At 55.4% G+C, this 23584-nt stretch overlaps 2 protein-coding genes across 3 annotated transcripts; one reads left to right on the top strand and one right to left on the bottom strand.

Moving 5' to 3' along the window:
• The first annotated feature begins 1900 nt into the window (after positions 1–1900).
• Positions 1901–14234, top strand: HNRNPUL2 (heterogeneous nuclear ribonucleoprotein U like 2). Of its 2 annotated transcripts, XM_082785600.1 has the most exons (14): positions 1906–2680; positions 5657–5786; positions 5879–5955; positions 6858–6997; positions 7596–7686; positions 8324–8436; positions 9453–9719; positions 10573–10695; positions 10788–10916; positions 11001–11169; positions 12455–12655; positions 12755–12831; positions 12928–13035; positions 14043–14234. In XM_082785600.1, the coding sequence occupies exons 1-14, from the start codon at positions 1999–2001 to the stop codon at positions 14109–14111; spliced, it is 2376 nt and encodes a 791-aa protein (XP_082641726.1). In that variant the 5' UTR covers positions 1906–1998; the 3' UTR covers positions 14112–14234. The 2 variants fall into 2 exon arrangements, with proteins under 2 accessions (XP_082641725.1, XP_082641726.1); XM_082785599.1 differs by having other exon boundaries at positions 1901–2680; positions 12455–12831.
• A 6278-nt stretch (positions 14235–20512) lies between these two features.
• Positions 20513–21061, bottom strand: LOC309891225 (guanine nucleotide-binding protein G(I)/G(S)/G(O) subunit gamma-3-like; the record flags this gene model as incomplete). Its single annotated transcript, XM_082785601.1, has 1 exon — positions 20513–21061. The coding sequence occupies one exon, from the start codon at positions 21059–21061 to the stop codon at positions 20885–20887; it is 177 nt and encodes a 58-aa protein (XP_082641727.1). The 3' UTR covers positions 20513–20884.
• Between the last annotated feature and the right edge of the window lie 2523 nt (positions 21062–23584).

Genomic DNA, 23584 nt, shown 5'->3' with positions numbered 1-23584 from the left:
ACCCCTCAGCCAATCGGGCGGCGCCGCCCCCTGCTCGCGGCCAATCGGGAGGCCGCGCGGCATCACGTGACGCGTTCAAAGCGGCCATTTCGTGAGGGAGCCGCGGAGCTGGGGGGGGGGGCGAGGGGGAATCCCTCATTGTGTCCCCGTGCGGGGTCAGGGAATTAAATTCCTTTATTTTTTTAAGTAATAAATGATAAACGGGGATAGTTTGTGCTTGTTTTGCCCGAATTTCCCTGATTTTTCGGGAAAATGTAGGAGAAAGGCACTAAAAACCACTGCTAAGCCTGTGCCAAGCGTGTAGGCGCTGTCAGATGAGCCACAGGAATAACAAAAATGGTTAAAAAATGAATTTCTACCCCAAGGAAGGAGGGCAGCAGCTGGATGAGCGGCCTGAAGTGCTGCCGGGGCTCGTTTGTTCCTTTTGGGACTCCAAACACCTAAAGAAATGAACCTAAAAGTGTTTGTTCCTCTTGGGACTTGAAATAATTTTTTAAAAAAGGAAGCCAAAAGCGTTTGTTTTTACTGTGATTTTAAAACATCTGAAAGAAAACGCAGCCTAAAAGCTGTGTGGTGTCAGGGGGGAATAAAGCAGAGCGGCCTGTGTCCAAAAACCTCCTTTCTCAGCCAAAAACTCTTTCCTCAGCCACGTCTGCTCTGCCACGGTGTAATTCTTATTTATACAGAATAAACCTTATTATTGTCATCGTGGTGTGGGTTTATAGCGGCTCGCTGTGCTGTGGGAGCCGTTTCCTTCCAGGTGCCCACCTGCGGCTCAGATCCGGGTCCTTTTCCTATCAGAGAACTTTTCTCGCGTCTCCCTGCCGAGCCCCGGGCCTGCCGAGGAGCTGCTGGTGACAAAACCAGCTGCGAACCTGCGTAAACCACAAATAATCCATAAATTTTGTCGCTTTAACGATTATATGAAGTAATTTATGCTGTGAAGCGTCCTACCTGCTCGCTACCGCCTCGCTGAGCGCTTCCCTTGCCCCCGTTCCCCTTTTCACCCCCCTTAAGGCCGGCGGAGCCCCCGTCAGGGCCGCCACCATTTTCGTGAGGCGCTGCTGCGCAGCACGGCGGCTGCCTGCGTGCCGGCCCCCGGGGCTCCCGCTGCGGCCTCCGCCGGGCGATTCGCCGCTCCCCCGGCTCCGCCGGGGACGGCTCCGGCCTCGGGAGCCCCGAACCGGGCCCGGGCCCTGCCCCGGCCGCGGCCCCGCCGCCCTCGGGCCCCTCCGCGGCCGCCTCAGGCCCCGTCACAAAATGGCGGCGGGTGCGCGACGGCGGGAAGCGAGCGAGGAGGCGCCGCCCAATCAGGAAAGCGCCTTCCCGCGTCGCTAGGCAGAACGGACGCCCTTCCATTTTTCCATAGGGCGCGCCGCGCCCAATGGGAAAATAAAACGAGCCGCGAGCGCGGCGCGGGCGGACCAATAGGCGAGCGCCTTTCCGCGTCGCTAGGCAGAACAGCGCCCTCCGCGGCCTGCCATAGGGCGCCGCTCGCCCAATGGCAAAATCACCCGGGGGGTGCGCAGCGTTGCGGGGGTAGAGCGGGCGCGGCGCGCATGCGCAGGGGGGCGCGCAGGCGCGGGGGGGGCGCGCGGCGCATGCGCGGTGCGCGCGCGGGAGGCGGCGGCGGCGGCGAGGAGGAGGCGGCGGCGGCGGCGGCGAGGGCCGGGCCCGGGGCCGCTCCGCTCCGCTCCCCCCCCCCCCCCCCGGGTGCTTCGCGTGAAGGCGCCGCCCCCCCCTCCCCTTCCCCTTCCTCTTCCTCATCTCCCTCCGCCTTCCTCCTCCTCCTCCTCTTCCTCCTCCCGCCGCTCGGCCTCCGCCGCCTCAGGCCTCACCCCCCCCCCCCTCCTCCTCCATCACCTCACAGCCTCCCCCCCCCCCCCCTTTCCCCCTCCCCCTTCCCCGTTTCCCCTCCCTTCTCCCGTTCCCTTTTCCCCGTTTTTTGTTTTTTTTTTCTTTTTTTTTTTTCCTCCCCTTTTTCCCGCCGCCGCCGCTATGGACGTGAAGCGGCTGAAGGTGACCGAGCTGCGGGCCGAGCTGGGCCGGCGCGGCCTGGACTCGCGCGGCCTGAAGGTGGAGCTGGCGCAGCGGCTGCAGGAGGCCCTGGACGCCGAGATGTTGGCGGCGGGGCCCGAGGAGAGCGGCGGAGGAGGAGGAGGAGGAGGAGGAACGGGAGGAGGAGGAGGAGGAGGAGGAGGTGGAGGAGCAGCAGCAGCAGCAGCAGCCGCGGGGACCGGCGGAGGGGAAGCGGGGCCGCCGGCGGGCCCGGCCTCGCAACGGCCCGGAGGAGGCCCCGAGGAGGAAGAGGAGGAGGAGGAGGAGGAAGAAGACGAAGAGGAGGAGGAGGAGGAGGACGAGGAGGCGCTGCTGGCCGACGAGGAAGCCGCCGAGGCTGCCGGTGAGGCGGAGGCGGCCCCGGCCGGCCCCCCGGAGGAGGAGGAGGAGGAGGAGGAGGAGGCGGAGGAAGAAGCAGCAGCAGCAGCCGCGGCCCCCCCGGAGGAGCCCCCCCAGCAGCAGCAGCAGCCCCAGGAGCCGGCGGCGGCGGGGGCCGAGGAGCCGCAGCCCCAAGGCCCCGAGGGCAGCGGCGTCAACGGCGCCGAGCGGCCGCCCGAGGAGGCTCCCAGCGGGGACGAGGCCGCAGCCGCGGAGGCCAAGGAGGAGGAGGCCGCGCAGGCCGGTGAGATTTGCCCCCCCCCCCCGAGGGGTTTTGGGGGGGCTCCGGGGTGGTTTTGGGGAGGTTTTAGGGGTGCTTTGGGGGGTTTTGGGGGTCCCAAGGTGCTGGCCTTTAAGGTTTGGGGGGTCCTTGGGGTGTTTCGGGGGGTCCTTGGGGTGCTTTGAGGGTCCCCAGGGTGTTTTGGGGGGTCCTTGGGGTGCTTTGGGGGTCCCCAATCTGATGGCCCTTAAAGTTTGGGGGTCCCCGCGATGTTTTGGGGGATCCTCGGGGTGTTTTAGGGGGTCTTTGGGGTGTTTTGGGGGTCCTGAGCTGCTGGCCCTTAAAGTCTGGGGGGTCCTCAGGGTGCTTTGGGGGTGCCTTGGGGTGATTTGGGGATCCCAAGATGCTGGCCCTTAAAGTTTGGGGGTTCCTGGGGTGTTTTGGGGGTGCTTTGGGGGGTCCCCGAGTTGCAGCCCCCTAAAATTTGGGGGTCCCTAGGGTGTTTTGGGGGATCCCAATTTGTTCTCTCTAAAGTTTGGGGGTCTCTGGGGTACTTTGGGGGATCCTCGGGGTGTTTTGGGGGGTCCTTGGAGTGCTTTGGGGGTCCCAAGCTGCTGGCCTTTAAAGTTTGGGGGTTCCCGGGGTGTTTTGGGGGTCCTCAGGGTATTTTGGGGGATCCCAGTCTGCTTTCCCTAAAGTTTGGGGGTCCCTGAACTGCTGGCCCTTGAAGTTTGGGGGTCCCCGGGGGGTTTTGGGGGTCCTCAGGGTGCTTTAGGGGGGTCCTGAGCTGCTGGCCCTTAAAGTTTAGGGGTCATTGGGGTGTTTTGGGGGTCCCCGGGGTGTTTTGGGGGATCCCAATTTGCTTCTCCTAAAGTTTGGGGGGTCCCCAGGGTGCTTTTTGGGGTCCTTGGGGTGCTTTGGGGGTCCCAAGGTGCTGTCCCATAAAGTTTTTGGGGTCCCCCGGGTATTTTTGGGGCCCATCAGGCTGTTTTGGGGGTCCTGGGGTGTTTTAGGGGCCCCGATCTGCTGCTCCCCAAACTTTTAGGGGATTTGGGGGCGTTTTGGGGGCTCTTGGGGTGTTTTTGGGGTCCCTGAGCGTGTTTTGGGGGTTCCCTGTGCCCCCCCCTCACTTGGGGGTCCTCTCACCCCCCAAATTCGGGGCTCTCGGTGCTTTGGGGTCCCCAAAACCCCTCCTAAACCCACCCAAAACCACTTAAACCCACCCAAAACACCCCAAAACCGACTTAAACCCACCCAAAACACCCCCAAACCACTTAAACCCCCCCAAAACTCCCACAAAACCCCCAATTTTGGGGCGAAATCATCTTCCTGAAGCCCCCCGGGGCTCCCTTTGACCATGGGACCCTAAAAAAAAACCCCAAAGGTGCCCCAAGGAGCGGGTAATTAGCGCCTAACGAAGCCTTAATTAACCAGCCCCTGGAGGAAGGAGGGCGCCGCGCCGTTCCGGCCGCTTTTTATGACGTTTGTGGACCCAAAAAACCCCAAACTTGGCTCAATTCAGGGCGCTGGCGGGCTCCGGGCCCAAAGTTGCCTTTTTCTGGGTTTTGAGCTCAAAACAAAAAGCAGATTTTGGGTGAAAATGAGGTTTAAATCGGGGAGAATTGGGTTTAGTGATGGGTTTGGGGTTTTGTGCAGGAGCCCGGCGGGTTCCTGGGGCTTTCGCTTTCCTCGTTAGGAATTAACGAGCAGGTGCCAGGATTTTTCCCCTTTTTTGATGAAAATAGAGATGATATTTGTTAATTTTTAAATTTTAAGGGGTTTTAAGGCTTTTCCAAGACTTCTTTTAAGATTTTTTAGTGCCTTTTTTTGGGTTTATTTTGGGATTTGGCTATGAGAGTGAAGGGAGCTGAATCCCAAAACTTTGTGCTGTTGTTTAATTAATGGGACCGGGGATTTTTCTCTTATTTTGATGAAAATAGAGATGATATTTGTGAATTTGTTCATTTTTAAGGTGTTTTAAGGTGGCTTTAAGCCATTTATAAGACTTTTTAGAGATTTTTTTCTGGTTTTACATCAGGATTTGGCTACAAAAATGAAGGGATCTCAATTACAAACCTTCGTGGTGGCGTTTAATTAATTGGACCTGGGATTTTTCCCTTATTTTGATGACAATGGAGATAGAATTTTATTATTTTTTATTTTTTAAGGGGTTTTAAGGCTTCTTTAAGCCATTTTTAAGACTTTTTAGTGCCTTTTTCTGATTTTATATGGGGATTTGGCTACGAAAATGAAGGGATCTCAATTACAAAACTTTGTGGTGCTGTTTAGTTAATTGGACCTGGGATTTTTCCCTTTTTTTAATGAAAACAGAGATGATACTTGTTAATTTTTAATTTTTAAGGGGTTTTAAGGCTTCTTTAAGCCACTTTTAAGACTTTTTAGTGCTTTTTATCTGGTTTTGCATTGGGATTTGGCTATGAAAACGAAGGGAGCTGAACCCCAAAACTTTGTGCTGTTGTTTAATTAACTGGACCTGGGATTTTTCCCTTTTTTTGGATGAAAACACAGATGACATTTGTTAATTTTTAATTTTTAAGGGGTTTTAAGGGTTTTTTAACCCTTTTTTAAGACTTTTTTGGTGCTTTTCTGCTATTTTCTATGGGGATTTGGCTATGAAAACGAAGGGAGCTGAATCCCAAAACTTTGTGGTGCTGCTTAATTAATCGGACCTGGGATTTTTTCCATTTTTTTGATGACAATTGAGTTGGAATTGTTATTTTTTCATTTTTAAGGGGCTTGAAGGCTTCTTTAACCCTTTTTTAAGACTTTTTAGTGCCTTTTTTTGATTTTATATCAAGATTTGGCTGCGAAATTGGAGGGATCCAACCCCCAAACCTTCACGGGGCACCCCTTAATTCCCCCTCACCCCCATTAACCCCACAGGGGGAGCAAAACCCCGCGGCTCGGCGCCCTCCGGACCAAATTTCCCAAACAGGGCCGGATTTTGGGGCCGTAAAGGTGTTTTTTTTGTGCCGGCAGGGGACGAGGAGGACAAGGCGAAGCCGGCGGGCTCGGACGGGGAGCGGCGCGGCGTCAAACGGCAGCGGGACGAGAAGGACGAGCACGGGCGGGCTTACTACGAGTTCCGCGAGGAAGCCTACAACAGCCGGTGCGTGCCCCCAAATCCTGCCCTTTTTCCCCCAAAATCCCCGGCCCTTTTTTTTTTTTTTTTTGGGCTAAAAACCCGCCTTTTTCGCTCAGCTCCAAGTCGCCGCCGCCACCGGAGGAGGAGCCGAGAGAAGGGGAGGACGATGAGAGCGCCGTCATTCTGGACACCTGTACGTGGAGATTTATCTAAAAATGTGATAAAAAGGCACATTTTTGGGGGGAAAAACTGGCTTTTTCTTATCAAACCTGGTCTAATTAACAAGCCACAGTGCTAATTGAGGTGGAAGCTGGACGCACACGGCTCATTTTTGCTTCTTTTCGTTCTTTTTGAGGGGTTCTTAACTTAAAATTTGCTTCTTTTTGCTATTTTTGGGGGTTTTTAATTTACAATTTGCTTCTTTCTGCTCTTTATGGGGGGTTTTAATTTACAACTTGCTTCTTTTTGCTCTCTTTGGAGGTTTTTAATTTATAATTTGCTTGCTTTGGCTCTGTTTGAGGGGTTTTAACTTATAATTTGCTTCTTTTTGCTCTTTATGGGGGGTTTTTAATTTACAATTTGCATCTTTTTGCTCTTTTGGGGGGTTTTAATTTGTAACTTGCTTCCTTTGGCTCTTTTTGGGGGTTTTAACTTATAATTTGGTTCTTTTTGCTCTTTTTGGGGGGTTTTTAATTTCTAATTTGCTTCTTTTTGCTCTTCTTTGGGGGTTTTAATTAATAAAAGCTCCAAATCCACATTGTTTTCCTTGCTAACACGCTTCAAAAAATCTCTAATCTTTGACCAACCTTTTATTTATTAAAAAAGAGGTTGCAAACCTTACTAAAAAAGAGGTTGCAAACCTTTTATTTCCTAAAAGGTTGTGGAAAAGGTTATAAAATGACCAAATTTGTCATTCTTCCTCACGGATAACTCCAAAATCCCCCCAGAATTTCTCCAATGTGATGTTTCAAGGAGCAGCAGGGCGATTTTTCGGGGGAAAAACCCTCGAAAACGCGGCCGGGGAGCGCTGCAGGCTCTCCGCTGTTGACAATTTTCCTGTTTTGCTGATTTTTCGCCCCGTTTCTCGCCCCGCAGACACCTCGGACCTGCATTTCCGCGCCACGAAGGATCGCTACGGGGGGCAGCCGCTCTTCTTCGAGAAGTTCCCGGCCCTCTGGGCCGGGGCGAGGAGCACGCACGGCGTCACCAAGGGCAGGGTCTGCTTCGAGGCCAAGGTGAGGCCTTTTGGGGCAAATTCCGGGCATTTTGGGGCTGCTTTGGTCCACGTCTGGGGCACTTTAGGGGCTTGGCCCTCTGGGTTTATGGCTTTGGACCCCCGTAGCCTCCCATTTTGGCTCCTTTCCTCATCTTTTGACCACTTTTCCTCAGCTCCAGCCCCTTTCCACATGCTGAAAACCCCAATTTTTGCCCAAAATCCCTTCGTTTTGCCTCATTTTATCCCAAACACGGGACACTTTGGGGGTTTGTTCTCTTGTCACTGTTTTTCACTCCCACAACCTCCCCTTTTTGCTCCTTTCCTCACTGTTTAGCCACTTTGCCTCAGCTGCTCTCCCTTACCACATGCTGAAAACCCCAATTTTTGCCCAAAAACCCTCTATTTTGCCCCATTTTATCCCAAACATGGGAAAATTTTAGCGTTTGTTCTCTTGTCACAACTTTGCACCCCCACAACCTTCCCCTTTTGGCTCCTTTCCTCACCTTTTGGCCACTTTCCCCCCCGTTCCATCCCCTTCCCACGTGCAGAAACCCTGCTTTTTGTGCAGAAGCTCCGTTTTTGCCCAAAAAGGCAGCGTTTTGCCCCATTTTTTGCAGGTGACGCAGCACCTCCCGGTGAAGGAGGGCAGCTCCGAGGTGCCGCTCTTCCGCGTCGGCTGGTCCGTCGACTTCTCCCACTCGCAGCTGGGTAAGCCCCCCCCCCTTCATTTTGGGGGAGTTTCTGTGGTTTTGGGGAGTTTGTGGGTTTTGGGGAGAGGTTGGTGTGGATTCGGGGCATTTTGGGGGGGTTTGGGGGGGTTTTGGGGGGGGTTTTGTGGGCTTTGGTGTGGTTTTAGGGGAGTTTTGCCTGGGTTTTGTTGGGGGGGGTTGAGGATTTTGTCCCCCCCCCTTTTATTTCCCCTCTTTCCCCATTTTGTGGGACTTTTACTGCATTTTTGGGGCCATTTATCCCATTTTTGTGGATTTTTGCCCCATTTTGGGACTGTTTATCCCATTTGGGGGTCATTTGGCCCTTTTTTAGGGTATTTTTGCCCCCTTTTTAGGTCCGGTTGTCCCATTTTGGGGGTTGTTTATCCCATTTTTGTGGATTTTTGCCCCATTTGGGGACTGTTTGACTCATTTGGGGGCATTTTTACCCCATTTTGGGGACTGTTTGCCCCATCTGGGGTATTTTTGCCCCCTTTGGGGACCATTTGCTCCATTTTTGTGGGATTTCTACCCCATTTTTTACGCCGTTCATCCAATTTCTGTGGATTTTCACCCAGTTTGGTACTGTGTGCCCCATTTTTGGCATTTTTCACCCCATTTTATGCTTTCCCTTGCAGGGGAGGATGAGCTCTCCTACGGCTACGACAGCCGGGGGCTGAAGGTGACGAGCGGGCGCTTCGAGGCCTTCGGGCAGCCCTTCAGCGAGAGCGACGTCATCGGCTGCTACGCGGTGCGGAAATTGAGAAAACTCCTGCTTTTTGCCCAAAAACACGCAGTTTTGCCTTATTTTGTCGCAAATATGGGACATTTCTGGGGTTTGGCCCCATTGCCACCGCTATGGACCCCCTCAGCTTCTCCTTTTGGCTCTTTTCCTCACCCTTTGGTCACTTTCCCTCAGCTCCATCCCCTTTGCACATGCTAAAAAGCCCAATTTTTGCCACAAAACCCCTCCATTTTGCCCCATTTTATCCCAAACATGAGACGCTTTTGGAGTTTGTTCTCTTGTCACCACTTTTCACCCCACAACCTCCCCTTTTTGCTCCTTCCCTCACCATTTAGCCACTTTCCCTCAGCTGCTCTCCCTTACCACATGCTGAAAACCCCAATTTTTCCCCCAATACTCCAATTTTTGCCACAAAAACCCTCAGTTTTGCCCCATTTTATCCCAAACATGGGACATTTTGGGGTTTGTTCTCTTGTCACCACTTTTCACCCTCATAACCTTTTTGCTCCTTCCCTCACCATTTATCCCCTTTCCCTCAGCCGCTCTCCCTTACCACATGCTGAAAACCCCAATTTTTTTCCTGAAAACCTCAATTTTTGCCCCAAACCCTCTGTTTTGCCTCATTTTATCCCAAACATGGGACATTTTGGGGTTTGTTCTCTTGTCACCACTTTTCACCCCCACAACCTCCCCTTTTTGCTCCTTTCCTCATTGCTTAGCCACTTTGCCTCAGCTGATCACCCTTACCACATGCTGAAAACCCCATTTTTTTTCCCAAAAACCTCAATTTTTGCCCCAAACCCTCTGTTTTGCCTCATTTTATCCCAAACATGGGACATTTTGGGGTTTGTTCTCTTGTCACCACTTTTCACCCCACAACCTTTCCTTTTTGCTCCTTCCCTCACCATTTAGCCCCTTTCCCTCAGCCTCTTTCCCTTCCCACATGCTGGAAAAAACACCCCAAATTCAGGTCCGAAAACCCCCAAAATCCAGCAAACTACCCATTTTTCCTCTCTTTTCAGGACTTCGAGGGCGACGAGGTGGTGGAGCTGTCCTTCTCCAAGAACGGCGAGGCGCTGGGGCCGGCTTTCGGGGTGCCCAAGGAGGAATTGGGGGGCCGGGCCCTGCTCCCTCACGTGCTGTGCAAGGGCTGCGCCGTCGAGCTCAATTTCGGGCAGCGGGACGAGCCCCTCTGCCCCGGCCCCCTCGGCTTCGTCTTCATCCACGCCGTGCCCCCCGAGGACCGCGTCCGCACCCCGCTGCCCCCCAAAACCACGGAGGAGTGCGAGGTGGGGGGGGGACGCCGCCTTCAGGGGGCTGGAGGGGGTGTTTTGGGTCTCCTGCCCTCGTTTTGTTGATTTTTTTCCTTCGTTTCTTCCATTTTCTTTCCCTTTTTGGGTTCCCCATTCTCATTTCATTGATTTTTTTTCCTCTATTCTTGGGTTCCCAATCCTCATTTCCTCAATTTCTTTCGCTATTGCTCCCTCCACCTCATTTGATTTTTTTTCTCTCATTTCCTCCATTTTATTTCCCCTTTTTGGTCCTCCATTCTCATTTCCTCATTTTTTCCCCCCCTTTTTTCCTCCCTCATCTTTCTTTCATTAATTTTTTTTTCCCTCATTTCTTCCATTTTCTTTCCCCTTTTGGGTTCCCCATTCTCATTTTCATTGTTTTTCTTCCTCTTTCTGAGTTCCCCATTCTCATTTCCTCATTTATTTTTTTTACTATTGCCCCCCCCATCTCTTTTCATTGATTTTTTTTTATTATTCTTTTTTCCCCCCTCATCTCTTCCCTTCCATTTTCTTTCCCCTTCTGGGTTCCCCATCCTCGTTTCCTCATTTTTTTTCCACTATTGGGCCCCTCTACACCTTGTTTCATTGATCTTTTCCCTCATCTTCTCCATTTTCTTTCCTCTTTTGGGCTTCCCATCCTCATTTCCTCAATTTTTCTCCCCTTTTTTTCCCCTCCCCCCCCCATTTCCTTGATTATTTTTCCCTTCCCACTCATTTCCTCAATTTTTTTCCCTCCCATCCCCATTCCCTTGATTTTTTTTCCACAAACACACCTTCATTTCCTCAACTTTCCCCCTATTTCCTCATTTTTTCCCCCATTTCCTCAATTTCCCCCCCTTTTCCCCCCCAGGTGCTGCTGATGGTGGGGCTGCCGGGCTCGGGGAAGACCCAGTGGGCTCAGAAGCACAGCGAGGAGCACCGGGACAAACGCTACAACATCCTGGGGACCGAGCTGGTCCTGCACCAGCTGCGGGTGGGCACCCCAAAAACACCCCCCTCCAGCCCCTTTTAAACCCTTTTATTGATCACTATCAATAATTATTGATCGTTTATTCCCTCTGGCAGACGAGGGGCCCCGAGGAGGAGGAGCTGGACGCCAAGAGCAGGGACCTGTTAATCCAGCAAGCTGCTCAGTGCCTTAGCAAGCTGGTTCAGATCGCTCCCAGGGCCAAGAGGAACTTCATCCTCGACCAGGTCAGGACCACAGGGACACGGGGGGAGGATGAGGAGGCAGAGGGATGAAGGCTCACCTCCTCCTCCTCCTCCTCTTCCCTGCAGTGCAACGTCTACAACTCGGGGCAGCGGCGGAAGCTGCTGGCCTTCAAGGGCTTCTGCCGCAAGGTGGTGGTGGTGGTGCCCACCGAGGATGACTGGAAGAAGAGGCTGGAGCTGCGCAAGGAGGCCGAGGGCGAGGACGTCCCCGACTCCGTCATGCTGGAGATGAAAGGTGTGTTCGTCCACCTCATTTTTACCTCATTTCCCCACCTTTTTCCTCGTTTTCCCTGCTGTTTTTACCTCATTTCCCCTGCCCTTTTTCCTCTGTGTTCCCCCCATTTCACCTCATTTCCTTGTTTTTTTTTCCTCTCATTTCCCCGCCGTGTTTTCACTTCATTTCCCTCATCATTTTTCCTTCGTTTCCCTGCCGTTTTCACCTCAATTCCCCTGTGTTTTTCCCTCTTTTCCCCTTGTCAGTTTTTCCCTCAATTCCCCTGTCGTTTTTCCACCTCATTTCCCCTGCTTTTTTCCTCACTTCCCATTTTTTTTCCTCATTTCCCCCTGCCCATTTTTCCCTCATTACCCCCACGTTTTTCCCTCAATTCCTCCACTCGTTGTCACCTCATGGAAAATTATGAGCCTTTTTCACCTCACATTCCCTGCCTTTTTCCCTCGTTTTCCTGTCAATCCCCCCTCTGTGTTTTCACCTCAATTCCCCTCAATTCCCTCGTTTCCCCCTGTCGTTTTTCACCTCATTTTCCCCCGCCTTTTTCCCCTCACTTCCTGTTTTTTTCGTAATTTCCCCCTGCTCGTTTTTCCCTCATTACCCCTGTGTTGTTGTGTCAATTCCCCTGTCATGTTTTCACCTCATTTCCCCCGCCTTTTTCCCCTCAAGCCCCCGCCATGTTTTCACCTCATTTTCCCGTCATGTTTTCACCTCTTTTCCCCCATTTTTACCCTCAATTCCCCCGCCTTTTTCACCTCAATTCCCCTGTCATGTTTTCACCTCACATTCCCCGCCTTTTTCCCCTCAACCCCCCATCATGTTCTCACCTCTTTTCCCCCATTTTTTCCGTCATTCCCCAGCCTTTTTCCCCTCAAGCCCCTGCCATGTTTTCACCTCAATCCCCCATCATGTTTTCACCTCTTTTCCCCCATTTTTTCCCTCATTTCCCCCACCTTTTTCACCTCACATTTCCCACCTTTTTCCCCTCAATCCCCTGTCATGTTCTCACCTCTTTTCCCCCATTTTTCACCTAAATTCCCCAGCCTTTTTCCCTCAATTCCCCTGTCACATTTTCCCCTCACATTCCCCACCTTTTTCCCCTCAACCCCCCATGTTTTCACCTCATTTTCCCATCACATTTTCACCTCTTTTCCCCTCATATCCCCCACCTTTCCCACCTCACATTTCCCGCCTTTTTCCCCTCCCCCCCCCGCCACGTTTTCCCCACAACTCCCCCGCCATTTTCCCTCCGTTTTTCCCCCCTTTTTCACCTCATTTTCTCCCCCCGCAGCCAACTACTCGCTGCCGGAGAAGAACGACTACCTGGACGAGGTGCTGTACGGCGAGCTGCCCAAGGAGGAGGCGCAGCCCCTGGTCACCAAGTACAAGGAGGAGGCCAGGAAGCTGCTGCCCCCCTCCGAGAAACGCGCCAACCGCCGCAACAACCGCAACAAGCGCAACCGCCAGAACCGCAACCGCGGCCAGGGCTACGGTGAGACCCCCCCCAACCTCATCCTCACCCCCTCACCTTCTTTTAGGTCCTTTTTGGGGCTCCCCTGTGACCCCAAACCCTTAATTTCCCCTCACGCAGTGGGCGGCCAGCGCCGGGGCTACGACAATCGCGTCTACGGGCAGCAGCAGTACTGGGGGCAGCCTGGAAACCGAGGGGTGAGAGCTCGCCTCAAACCCTCCGCCACCTCCTTTTTTCCCCTCCCCAACCCCATTTTGAGGCTTTTTGGGGCTTTTCTGTGGTGATTTTTCCAGGGTTACCGCAACTTCTACGACCGCTACCGAGGGGACTACGACAGGTTCTACGGCCGCGACTACGAGTACAACAGATACCGGGACTACTACCGGCAGTACAACCGGGAGGTGAGGGGCGCCCACGGCCCCTTTCCCATTTTATTTTAACCCCCCCAAACCATTTCCCCCCTCTCCTGCCATTTTTAGCCCCCCCTGAACCATTTTCCCCTTCTTTTGCCATTTTTAGCCTCTCCCAGAACCATTTTCCCCTCTTTTTTTCCACTCTTTACCCCCTTATAACCATTTTTCCCTCATTTTCTACATTTTTAGCCCCCCACAAAACCATTTTTCCCCCCTTTTTTAATTTTTTAGCCCCCACTATAACCATTTCTCTCTCCGTTTTTCATTATTTACCCCCTTTTATTCATTTTAAGCCCCCACGTATCCATTTTTCCCCCTTCTTTCACTTTTTTCTCCCCTTTCTGCCATTTTTTTCTCCCTGTTGTAACCATTTTCCCCCATTTTTCATTTTTTAAGCCTCCACTACAACCATTTTCCTCTTTTTTCATTTTTTTAACTCCCCTGTAACCATTTTCCCCCCTTTTTTCATTTTTAGCCCCCACAGAACCTCTCCCCCTCTTACTTTCCGTTTTTTAGCCTCTCCATAACCATTTTTTCCTCACTTTTTTCAGTTTTCTACCCCCATAACCCTTTTACCCCTGTTTTTTAGCTTCCCCATCATCATTTTTACCCTTTTTCATTTTTTAGCCCCCCATAATGATTTCTCCTCACCTTTTTTTCATTTTTACCCCCCACAGATCCTTTTATCCTCCCTTATTTTCCGTTTTTTAGACCCTCCATAACCACTTTTTCCTCACTTTTTTCAGGTTTCTACCCCCATGACCTTTTTCTCTCTTTTTTTCATTTTTAGCCCCCCTGTAATCATTCCTCCCCCCTTTTTATCACGTTTACCCCCCACAGAACCCATTTCCCCCCTAACTCTCCATCCTCCACCCCCTCCACACCCACTTTCCCCTCATATTTTCCCTTTTTTCCCCCCTACGACCCATTTTTTCCCCTTTTTTTTTAATTTTTGTCCCCCCCCCAACTAATTTCCCCCCCTTTTTTCTCCTCAGTGGCAGAACTACTACCAGGACAGAGACCGATACTACAGGAACTACTACGGCTACCAGGGCTACCGGTGAAGGCCCCCGCCACTCCCCAAAACACAACCGACGGGAAAAAAAAATTAAAAAAAAAAAAACACAAAAATACTAAAAAAAAAATACAAAAAAAAACAGGGCTGGGGGGTTGGGGCGGAGAGGTTTTTTGTTGGGGGAGGCGGGGAGGGGAGGGAGGTGCCGGGGAGGGGGGAAGAAGAAGAAGAAGAAGATGAAAAAAAAGACAAAAAAGGAGTAAAAAAAAAAAAAAAAAAAAAAAGAGAGAAAAAAAGGACAAAAAAAAAAAAAAACAATGTAAATTTTTTTTAAAGTTTGTTGAAAAAGAATATTGTCTTATTCTATAAAACATTTCAAAGCTGGTTAGGTATTTGTAATCGGGACGGCGCGCGGCCCCCCCCCCCCCCTTCCTCCCTCGCCCACCCCCTGCGTGGGGGCCTTGAGGGAGGGGGGCCGGGGGCGGATTTTTTGGGGCAGAAATTCGCTGTTGGCTCTAATTCCTTCCCTTTCGCAGCGTTTTTTTTTTTTGTTTTTGTTCTTTTTTGTTTGTTTTTAGTTGTTTTTTTTCCTCGCAGCTCGGTTGTTCTCGGGTGGAGGGGGTGGGGGGGGGGGGGCAGGGGGTTTTGGGGAGGTTTCTGCTCCCTTTTTGGGGTGGGGGATTTGGGGTCGTTTTCCCCCCCCTCCCCCCCACCCCCCTCGCTATTAAATTGCCCTGAAAATCTCCTGGAATTGGGACCGTTTCTTTTCCTCAGTTGTCTGGTTTATTTTTGGTTTATTTTTCCTCTTTTTTTGTATTTTTCTCAGCCGGAGGCAACACTCGGGGACGTCCCCCAACATCAGGCAACGTGGGGGGGGGGGGGGCTGTGCGTTTTGGGCCATTTTGGGGCTTTTTACCCCTTTTAATTTTATCTCCCCCCCCACAACCCCTCAGCCCTTTCCCTGTTTGAAATTCAAACACTTTTGTGTTGTTTTATTTTTTTTAATTTTCCTCCCAAATCGGCCGTTTCCTTTTTGTTTTTAATTATTTTTTTTCTTTTTCATTTTTTTTTATTTTTTTTTGTTTTTTTTCTCCCCCCTCACGGGCCGGGGGCTGGCGCAGCGAGAAGCCATTTTTGGAGCTTTCGGAGTCCTTTTTAAATAATAAAAAAATATTAAAAAAAAAAAAAAACACATAAAAGATTAATTAAACAATAATCCATCTTTTTTTTTTTTCTGGGGATAAACCGCCCCCCGTCGCGTCTCTCAGCCCGTAACCCCCCCCTTGTAGGCGTCTTGACCCCCCCCGAGTCCCATTTTTTTGTTAAAAACACGCAAAAAAAATAAAAAAATATAAATAACCCCCCCTCCCCCGGGCGCGGTGCCCGTTTTGGTGTCATTCCCCGGGGTTTTGGGGGTGCTGTGGGGCCGCTCGGGCTGTACGGGTGGCGTCGCCGCCGTGTCCCCCCCCCCAAATGTCCCCGTCCCTGTCCCCCCCCCCCAGCAGTGTAGGCGGCTGCGGCCGTTTTTAGAATAAAGAAACCGTTTCGCTTGACTTCAGCCCCCGCCTCGCCTCTCTTGTCTCTGGGGACGGGGACGGGACCGGGGTTTTTTGGGGATTTTGGGGGGTTTTGGGGTGGTTTTAGGGCCTCGTTTTGGGGGGATATAGCGTGGTTTAGGGCGGGTTCCAGGGCTTTGTGGTGGGGTTTTGGGGCCTTGTGGTGGGGTTTGGGGCCAATACCAGGGCCTCAGGGTTTTGGGGTGGTTTTAGGGCCTCGTTTTGGGGGCTATATTGTGATTTAGGGCTGGTTCCAGGGCTTCGTTGTGGGGTTTTGGGTTGGTTTTAGGGCCTCATGTTGGGGTTTGGGGCCTGCACCATGGTTTAGGGCTGGTTCCAGGGCTTTGTGTCATTTTTGGGGTCTGCATCATGATTTGGGGCCAGTACCAGGGCCTCAGGGTTTTGGGGTTGGTTTTAGGGCCTCATTTTGGGGGCTATATCGTGATTTAGGGCTGGTTCCAGGGCTTCGTTGTGGGGTTTTGGGTTGGTTTTAGGGCCTCGTTTTGGGGGGATATAGCGTGGTTTAGGGCGGGTTCCGGGGCTTTGTGGTGGGGTTTTGGGGCCTTGTGGTGGGGTTTGGGGCCAATACCAGGGCCTCAGGGTTTTGGGGTTGGTTTTAGGGCCTCGTTTTGGGGGATATATCGTGATTTAGGGCTGGTTCCAGGGCTTCGTTGTGGGGTTTGGGGTTGGTTTTAGGGCCTCGTGTTGGGTTTTGGGGCCTACGCCATGGTTTAGGGCTGGTTCCAGGGCTTTGTGTAATTTTTGGGGGTCTGTATCATGATTTGGGGCCAGTACCAGGGCCTTTGGGTTTTGGGGTGGTTTTAGGGCCTCGTTTTGGGGGCTATAGTGTGATTTAGGGCGGGTTCCAGGGCTTCGTGGTGGGGTTTTGGGGCCTAGTGTTTGGGTTTTGGGGCCTGCACCGTGATTTAGGGCCAGTACCAGGGCCTCGGGGTTTTGGGGTTGGTTTTAGGGCCTCGTTTTGGGGGATATATCGTGATTTAGGGCTGGTTCCAGGGCTTCGTTGTGGGGTTTTGGGTTGGTTTTAGGGCCTTGTGTTGGGGTTTGGGGCCTGTGCCATGGTTTAGGGCCAGTTCCAGGGCCTTGTATTGGTGTTTGGGGTCTGCATCATGATTTGGGGACGGTACCAGGGCCTCGGGGTTTTGGGGTGGTTTTAGGGCCTCGTTTTGGGGGATATAGCGTGATTTAGGGCAGGTTCCAGGGCTTTGTGGTGGGGTTTTGGGGCCTGCAGCATGGTTTAGGGCTGGTACCAGGGCCTCATGTTGGGGTTTGGGGCCAGTACCAGGGCCTCCTCTTGGGGTTTTGGGGTCTGCATCATGATTTGGGGCCACTACCAGGGCCTTGTGTCAGGGTTTGGGGTTGGGTTTAGGGCCTCGTGTTGGGGTTTGGGGCCTGCACCATGGTTTATGGCCAGTACTGGGGCCTGGTGTTGGTGTTTAGGGCCGGTTCTAGGGCTTTGTGTCAGTGTTTGGGGTCTGCAGCTTGATTTAGGGCTGGTAGTGGGGCTTCATGTCAGTGTTTTGGGGCCTGCACCATGGTTTAGGGCTGGTACCAGGGCCTCATGTTGGTGTTTAGGGCCAGTTTTAGGGCCTTTTGTCACTCTTCGGGGTCTGCACCATGGTTTAGGGCCAGTAGTGGGGCCTCACATCAATGTTTAGGGCCGGTTTTAGGGCCTTTTGTCACTGTTTGGGGTCTGCACCGTGATTTAGGGCCGGTACCGGGGCCTTGTTTTGGGGTTTGGGGCCTGCACCGGGCCCTGAAGCCTGAACCGATTCCCATCACCATGGCAACCACGAGAGGTAACCAGGAAGTGTGGGGGGGGGGGGGGGGGAGAGGCGCCGCCATCTTGGCGCTGCCGCGCGCTGACATGGCGGGAGGGCGGCCGGCGCCATCTTGGAAGCGGGCAGGCGCCGTTGCGGGGGCGGGCGGGCGCCGCGGAGGATGCCGCCGCCGCCATTTTGGAAGCGGGCGCCGCCATTTTGGGCGGGGGGCGCCATCTTGGGGCGGGCGGCGCAGCGCGCGTGCGCGCGCGGGGCACCATGGCGGGGCCGGGCGAAGCCGGCGTGGGCGCCGCCATCTTGGGTAAGGGCAGGGGGGAATTGGGGGCGTTTTGGGGGATTTCTCCTGGCCCCAAAAAGGCTCCGGGGCCCTGGGGACCCCAGAAAGGGTCTGGGGGCGTGGGGGACCCCATAGGGGACCCTATAAAGGGTTTGGGGGCGTGGGGGAGCCCACAGAGGAGCTGTGGGCAGGGGGACCCCATAGGGGGACCCTATAAAGGGTCTGGGGTCATGGGGGACCCCATAGGGGGACCCTATAAGGGGGCTGGGGACACAGCAGGCCCCAAAGTGTGACCCTATGGAGGGTCTGGGGGTAAGGGGTCCCCACAGAGACCCCATAAAGGGTCTGGGGTCGTGGGGGACCCCATAGGGGGACCCTATTAAGGGTTTGGGGCCATGGGGGACCCCACAGAGACCCCATAAAGGGTCTGGGGTCATGGAGGACCCCATAGGGAGGCCCTATAAGGGGGCTGGGGTTATGAGGGACCCCACAGAGACCCCATAAAGGGGCTGGGGGTGAGGGGGCCCTCGCAAAGACCCCATAAAGGGTCTGGGGGTAAGGGGGGCCCCTCAGAGACCCCATAAAGGGGCTGGGGCTGTGGCAGACCCCATAGGGGGACCCTATAAAGGGTCTGGGGGCAAGGGGGACCCCACAAAGACCCCATAAAGGGGCTGGGGTCACCACAGACCCCATAGGGGGACCCTTTAAAGGGTCTGGGGGCAAGGGGGACCCCACAAAGACCCCATAAAGGGGCTGGGGTCACCACAGACCCCATAGGGGGACCCTTTAAAGGGTCTGGGGGCAAGGGGGACCCCATAGGGTGACCCCATAAAGGGTCTGGGGTCATGGGGGACCCCACAAAGACCCCCAAAAAGGGTTTGGGGGCCATAGGGGACTCTATAAAGGGTCTGGGGGTGAGGGGGACCCCACAGAGACCCCATAAAGGGTTTGGGGCCATGGGGACCCCATAGGGACCCCCCCAGCGGGGCTGGGGCCGTGGGGACCCCACAGAGCTGCCAGGGCCGCCCCCACCCCCCATAAACCTCCCTCTGCCCCATAGCGCCCCATAGCACCCCAAACCCCCCATTGCCCCCCACATCACCCCATAGCGCCCCCCAACCCCCCCAAATCCCCCCCCATCGCGCCCCACATCTCCCCCCATAGCGCCCCACATCGCCCCATAGCCCCCCCCACCCCCCCCCAGTTGCCATATGGGGGTCCCGGGGGGGGGTCCCAGACTTATGGGGCCGGGGGGGGGGGGCTCCGTGGGGCGCTATGGGGCCGAAAGGGGGGGGGTGGGGGGGAACATCGGGGCCCCCCCAGACCCACACGGAGGCCGCTCGGTGCCAGACCCTTTATTTGTGCCGCTATGGGGCTGGGGGGGGGCGCCCCATAGCCTGCCCCATAGCCCTGCCCCCCCCCCATAACACCCCCATAACATTGGGGGGGGGGAGGGGGCACGGCTCGGTGGGGCGCGACCCCCAAGTGTGGGGTGGGGATCCCAAAATGTGGGGTGGGGACCCCCAAGTGTGGGGCGGGACCCCCAAGTGTGGGGCAGGACCCCTAAGTGTGGGGAGGGGATCACAAAATATGGGGAGGGATCCCAAAATGTGGGGCAGGGACCCCCAAGTGTGGGGCGGGACCTTTAAGTGTGGGGAGGGGACCCCAAAATATGGGGGGGGGATCCCAAAATGTGGGGCAGGCCCCCAAGTGTGGGTCAGGACCCCTAAGTATAGGTCAGGACCCCCAAGTGTGGGGTGGTACCAAGTGTGGGTCAGGACCCCAAAATATGGGGTGGGGACCCCCAAGTGTGGGTCAGGACCCCCAGATGTGGGTCAGGACCCCCAAGTGTGGGTCGGGACCCCCAATTATGGGTCAGGGACCTCCCAAATATGGGTCAGGGCCCCCCAAGTGTGGGTCAGGACCCCCAAGTGTGGGTCGGGACCCCCAATTATGGGTCAGGGACCTCCCAAATATGGGTCAGGGCCCCCCAAGTGTGGGTCTGGGCCCCCTAAGTGTGGGGTGGGGACCCCCAAGTGTGGGTCAGGACCCCCAATTATGGGTCAAAGCCCCCCAAGTGTGGGTCAGGCCCCCAAAATATGGGGTCGGGACCCCCGCTATGGGGCTGCCCCCCAAGTGTGGGTCACCTCCCAGGTCTGATTCACCCCCCAAGTGTGGTTCAGCCCCCCAAGTGTGGGTCAGGACCCCCAGATGTCGGTCAGGACCCCCCAAGTGTGGGTCAGAGCCCCCCAAGTGTGGGGTGAGGACCCACAGATGTGGGTCAGGGCCCCCAAGTGTGGGTCAGGGCCCCCCAGGTGTGGGTCAGGACCCCAAAATATGGGGTCAGGACCCCCAGATGTGGGTCCGGGCCCCCCATATGTGGGTCAGAGCCCCCCAAGTGTGGGTCAGGGCCCCCCAAGTGTGGGTCAGGACCCCCAGATGTGGGTCCAGGCCCCCCATATGTGGGTCGGGACCCCCAAGTGTGGATCAGGGACCCCCAATTATGGGTCAGAGCCCCCATATGTGGGTCGCGCCCTCCGCTATGGGGCTGCCCCCCAAGTGTGGGGCAGCCCCCCAAGTGTGGGTCACCCCCCAGGTCTGATTCGCCCCCCAAGTGTGGGTCAGGACCCCCAAATGTGGGTCAGAGCCCCCCATGTGTGGGTCGGGACCCCCAAGTGTGGGTCAGGGCCCCCCAAGTGTGGGTCAGGACCCCCAGATGTGGGTCGGGACCCCCAAGTGTGGATCAGGGACCCCCAATTATGGGTCAGAGCCCCCAAGTGTGGGTCAGGACCTCAAAATATGGGTCAGGACCCCCAAGTGTGGGTCAGAGCCCCCCAAGTGTGGGGTGGGGACCCCCAGATGTGGGTCAGGACCCCCAAATATGGGGTCAGGACCCCCATATGTGGGTCCAGGCCCCCCCATATGTGGGTCGCGCCCCCCGCTATGGGGCTGCCCCCCAAGTGTAGGTCAGGACCCCCAAGTGTATGTCACCCCCCAAGTGTGGGTCAGGGCCCCCCAAGTGTGGGTCAGGACCTCAAAATATGGGGTCAGGACCCCCAATTACGGGTCAGAGCCCCCCAAGTGTGGGTCAGGACCCCCAAATATGGGGTCAGGACCCCCCGCTATGGGTCCGGGCCCCCCATATGTGGGTCGCGCCCCCCGCTATGGGTCCGCCCCCCAAGTGTGGGGCTCAGAGCAGGGCGCAGAAGAACTTCTTCTCGCGGAAGGGGTTCTCGGAGGTGGGCACGGGGGTGATGAGGGGGTCCTCGCACGCGTGGGCGTCGCAGTACGACAGCAGCTCCGCCGCCGCCTTCGACACCTGCACGGCCCCGTCACTCCCAGTGCCTCCCAGTAACTCCCAGTACATCCCAGTACATCCCAGTATCCCCCAGTGACCCCCCCCAGTAACTCCCAGTACATCCCAGTACATCCCAGTGCCTCCCAGTGACACCCAGTATCCCCTTTGACACCCGGGGCAAGGCCCCGTCACTCCCAGTGCCTCCCAGTAACTCCCAGTACATCCCAGTATATCCCAGTATCCCCCAGTGGCCCCCCCCAGTAACTCCCAGTACATCCCAGTACATCCAGTGCCTCCCAGTGACACCCAGTATCCCCTTTGACACCTGGGGCATGGCTCCGTCACTCCCAGTGCCTCCCAGTACATCCCAGTACATCCCAGTATCCCCCAGTGACCCCCCCAGTAACCCCCAGTACATCCCAGTACATCCCAGTGCCTCCCAGTGACACCCAGTATCCCCTTTGACACCTGGGGCAAGGCTCTGTCACTCCCAGTGCCTCCCAGTAACTCCCAGTACATCCCAGTATATCCCAGTATCCCCCAGTGAGCCCCCCCAGTAACTCCCAGTACATCCCAGTAACTCCCAGTATCCCCTTTGACACCTGGGGCATGGGCCCGTCACTCCCAGTACATCCCAGTGCCTCCCAGTACATCCCAGTATCCCCCAGTGGCCCCCCCCAGTAACTCCCAGTACATCCCAGTATCCCCCAGTGACCCCCAGTGACCCCCCCCAGTAACCCCCAGTACATCCCAGTGCCTCCCAGTGACACCCAGTATCCCCTTTGACACCTGGGGCATGGCTCCGTCACTCCCAGTGCCTCCCAGTAACTCCCAGTACATCCCAGTACTTCCCAGTATCCCCCAGTGGCCCCCCCCAGTAACTCCCAGTACATCCCAGTACATCCCAGTGCCTCCCAGTGACCACCCCAGTAACCCCCAGTACATCCCGGTGCCTCCCAGTACATCCCAGTACATCCCAGTGCATCCCAGTGCCTCCCAGTGACCCCCCCAGTAACCCCCAGGATCCTACAGTAACCCCCCAGTATCTCCCAGTACATCCCAGTAACTCCCAGTATCCCCTTCGACACCTGGGGCATGGCTCCGTCACTCCCAGTGCCTCCCAGTAACTCCCAGTAACTCCCAGTATCCCCCAGTGACCCCCCCCCAGTAACTCCCAGTACATCCCAGTAACTCCCAGTATCCCCTTCGACACCTGGGGCATGGCTCCGTCACTCCCAGTGCCTCCCAGTAACTCCCAGTAACTCCCAGTATCCCCCAGTGACCCCCCCCAGTAACTCCCAGTACATCCCAGTACATCCCAGTGCCTCCTAGTGACACCCAGTATCCCCTTCGACACCTGGGGCATGGCTCTGTCACTCCCAGTGCCTCCCAGTAACTCCCAGTACATCCCAGTATATCCCAGTATCCCCCAGTGACCCCCCCCAGTAACTCCCAGTACATCCCAGTAACTCCCAGTATCCCCTTCGACACCTGGGGCATGGGCCCATCACTCCCAGTACATCCCAGTGCCTCCCAGTACATCCCAGTATCCCCCAGTGGCCCCCCCCAATAACTCCCAGTACATCCCAGTAACTCCCAGTGCCTCCCAGTGCCTCCCAGTATCCCCTTTGACACCTGGGGCATGGCTCCGTCACTCCAGTGCCTCCCAGTAACTCCCAGTACATCCCAGTACTTCCCAGTATCCCCCAGTGGCCCCCCCCAGTAACTCCCAGTACATCCCAGTAACTCCCAGTATCCCCTTTGACACCTGGGGCAAGGCTCTGTCACGCCCAGTGCCTCCCAGTAACTCCCAGTACATCCCAGTGCCTCCCAGTACATCCCAGTACATCCCAGTACATCCCAGTATCCCCCAGTGACCCCCCCCCAGTAACTCCCAGTACATCCCAGTGCCTCCCAGTGACACCCAGTATCCCCTTTGACACCTGGGACATGGCTCCGTCACTCCCAGTGCCTCCCAGTAACTCCCAGTACATCCCAGTATATCCCAGTATCCCCCAGTGACCCCCCCCAGTAACTCCCAGTAGCACCCAGTACATCCCAGTGCCTCCCAGTGACACCCAGTATCCCTTTGACACCTGGGGCAAGGCCCCGTCACTCCCAGTGCCTCCCAGTGCCTCCCAGTACATCCCAGTATCCCCCAGTGACCCCCCCCAGTAACCCCCAGGATCCTACAGTAACCCCCAGTAACTCCCAGTACATCCCAGTAACTCCCAGTATCCCCTTTGACAACTGGGGCATGGCCCTGTCACGCCCAGCGCCTCCCAGTAACTCCCAGTAACTCCCAGTACATCCCAGTATCCCCCAGTGACCCTCCCCAGTACCTCCCAGTACATCCCAGTGAACCCCCCAATATCCCCCAGTGCCCCCCCTGCCCCCAGGTGCCCCCTCCCCACCCCCCCCCAGCACCCAAATGCCCCCTCCCTACCCTCAATGTCCCCCCAACTGCCCCCCCCGGCCCCCCAACCCCCCCCAAATACCCCCCCAGCCCCCTTCTCTCCCCCCCAAATCCTCCCCAGCCCCTCTAAATACCCTCCCACACCCCAATTGCCCCCCCCAATTTACCCCCCCACC

The sequence above is a fragment of the Aythya marila genome (assembly GCF_965140915.1).
Source record: "Aythya marila genome assembly, contig: HAP1_HAP1_SCAFFOLD_67, whole genome shotgun sequence".
In the NCBI taxonomy this organism is placed as follows: Eukaryota; Metazoa; Chordata; class Aves; order Anseriformes; family Anatidae; genus Aythya; species Aythya marila.
The sequence above is the reverse complement of the archived record's forward strand: the minus strand, read 5'-3'. Positions and strand labels throughout refer to the sequence as shown.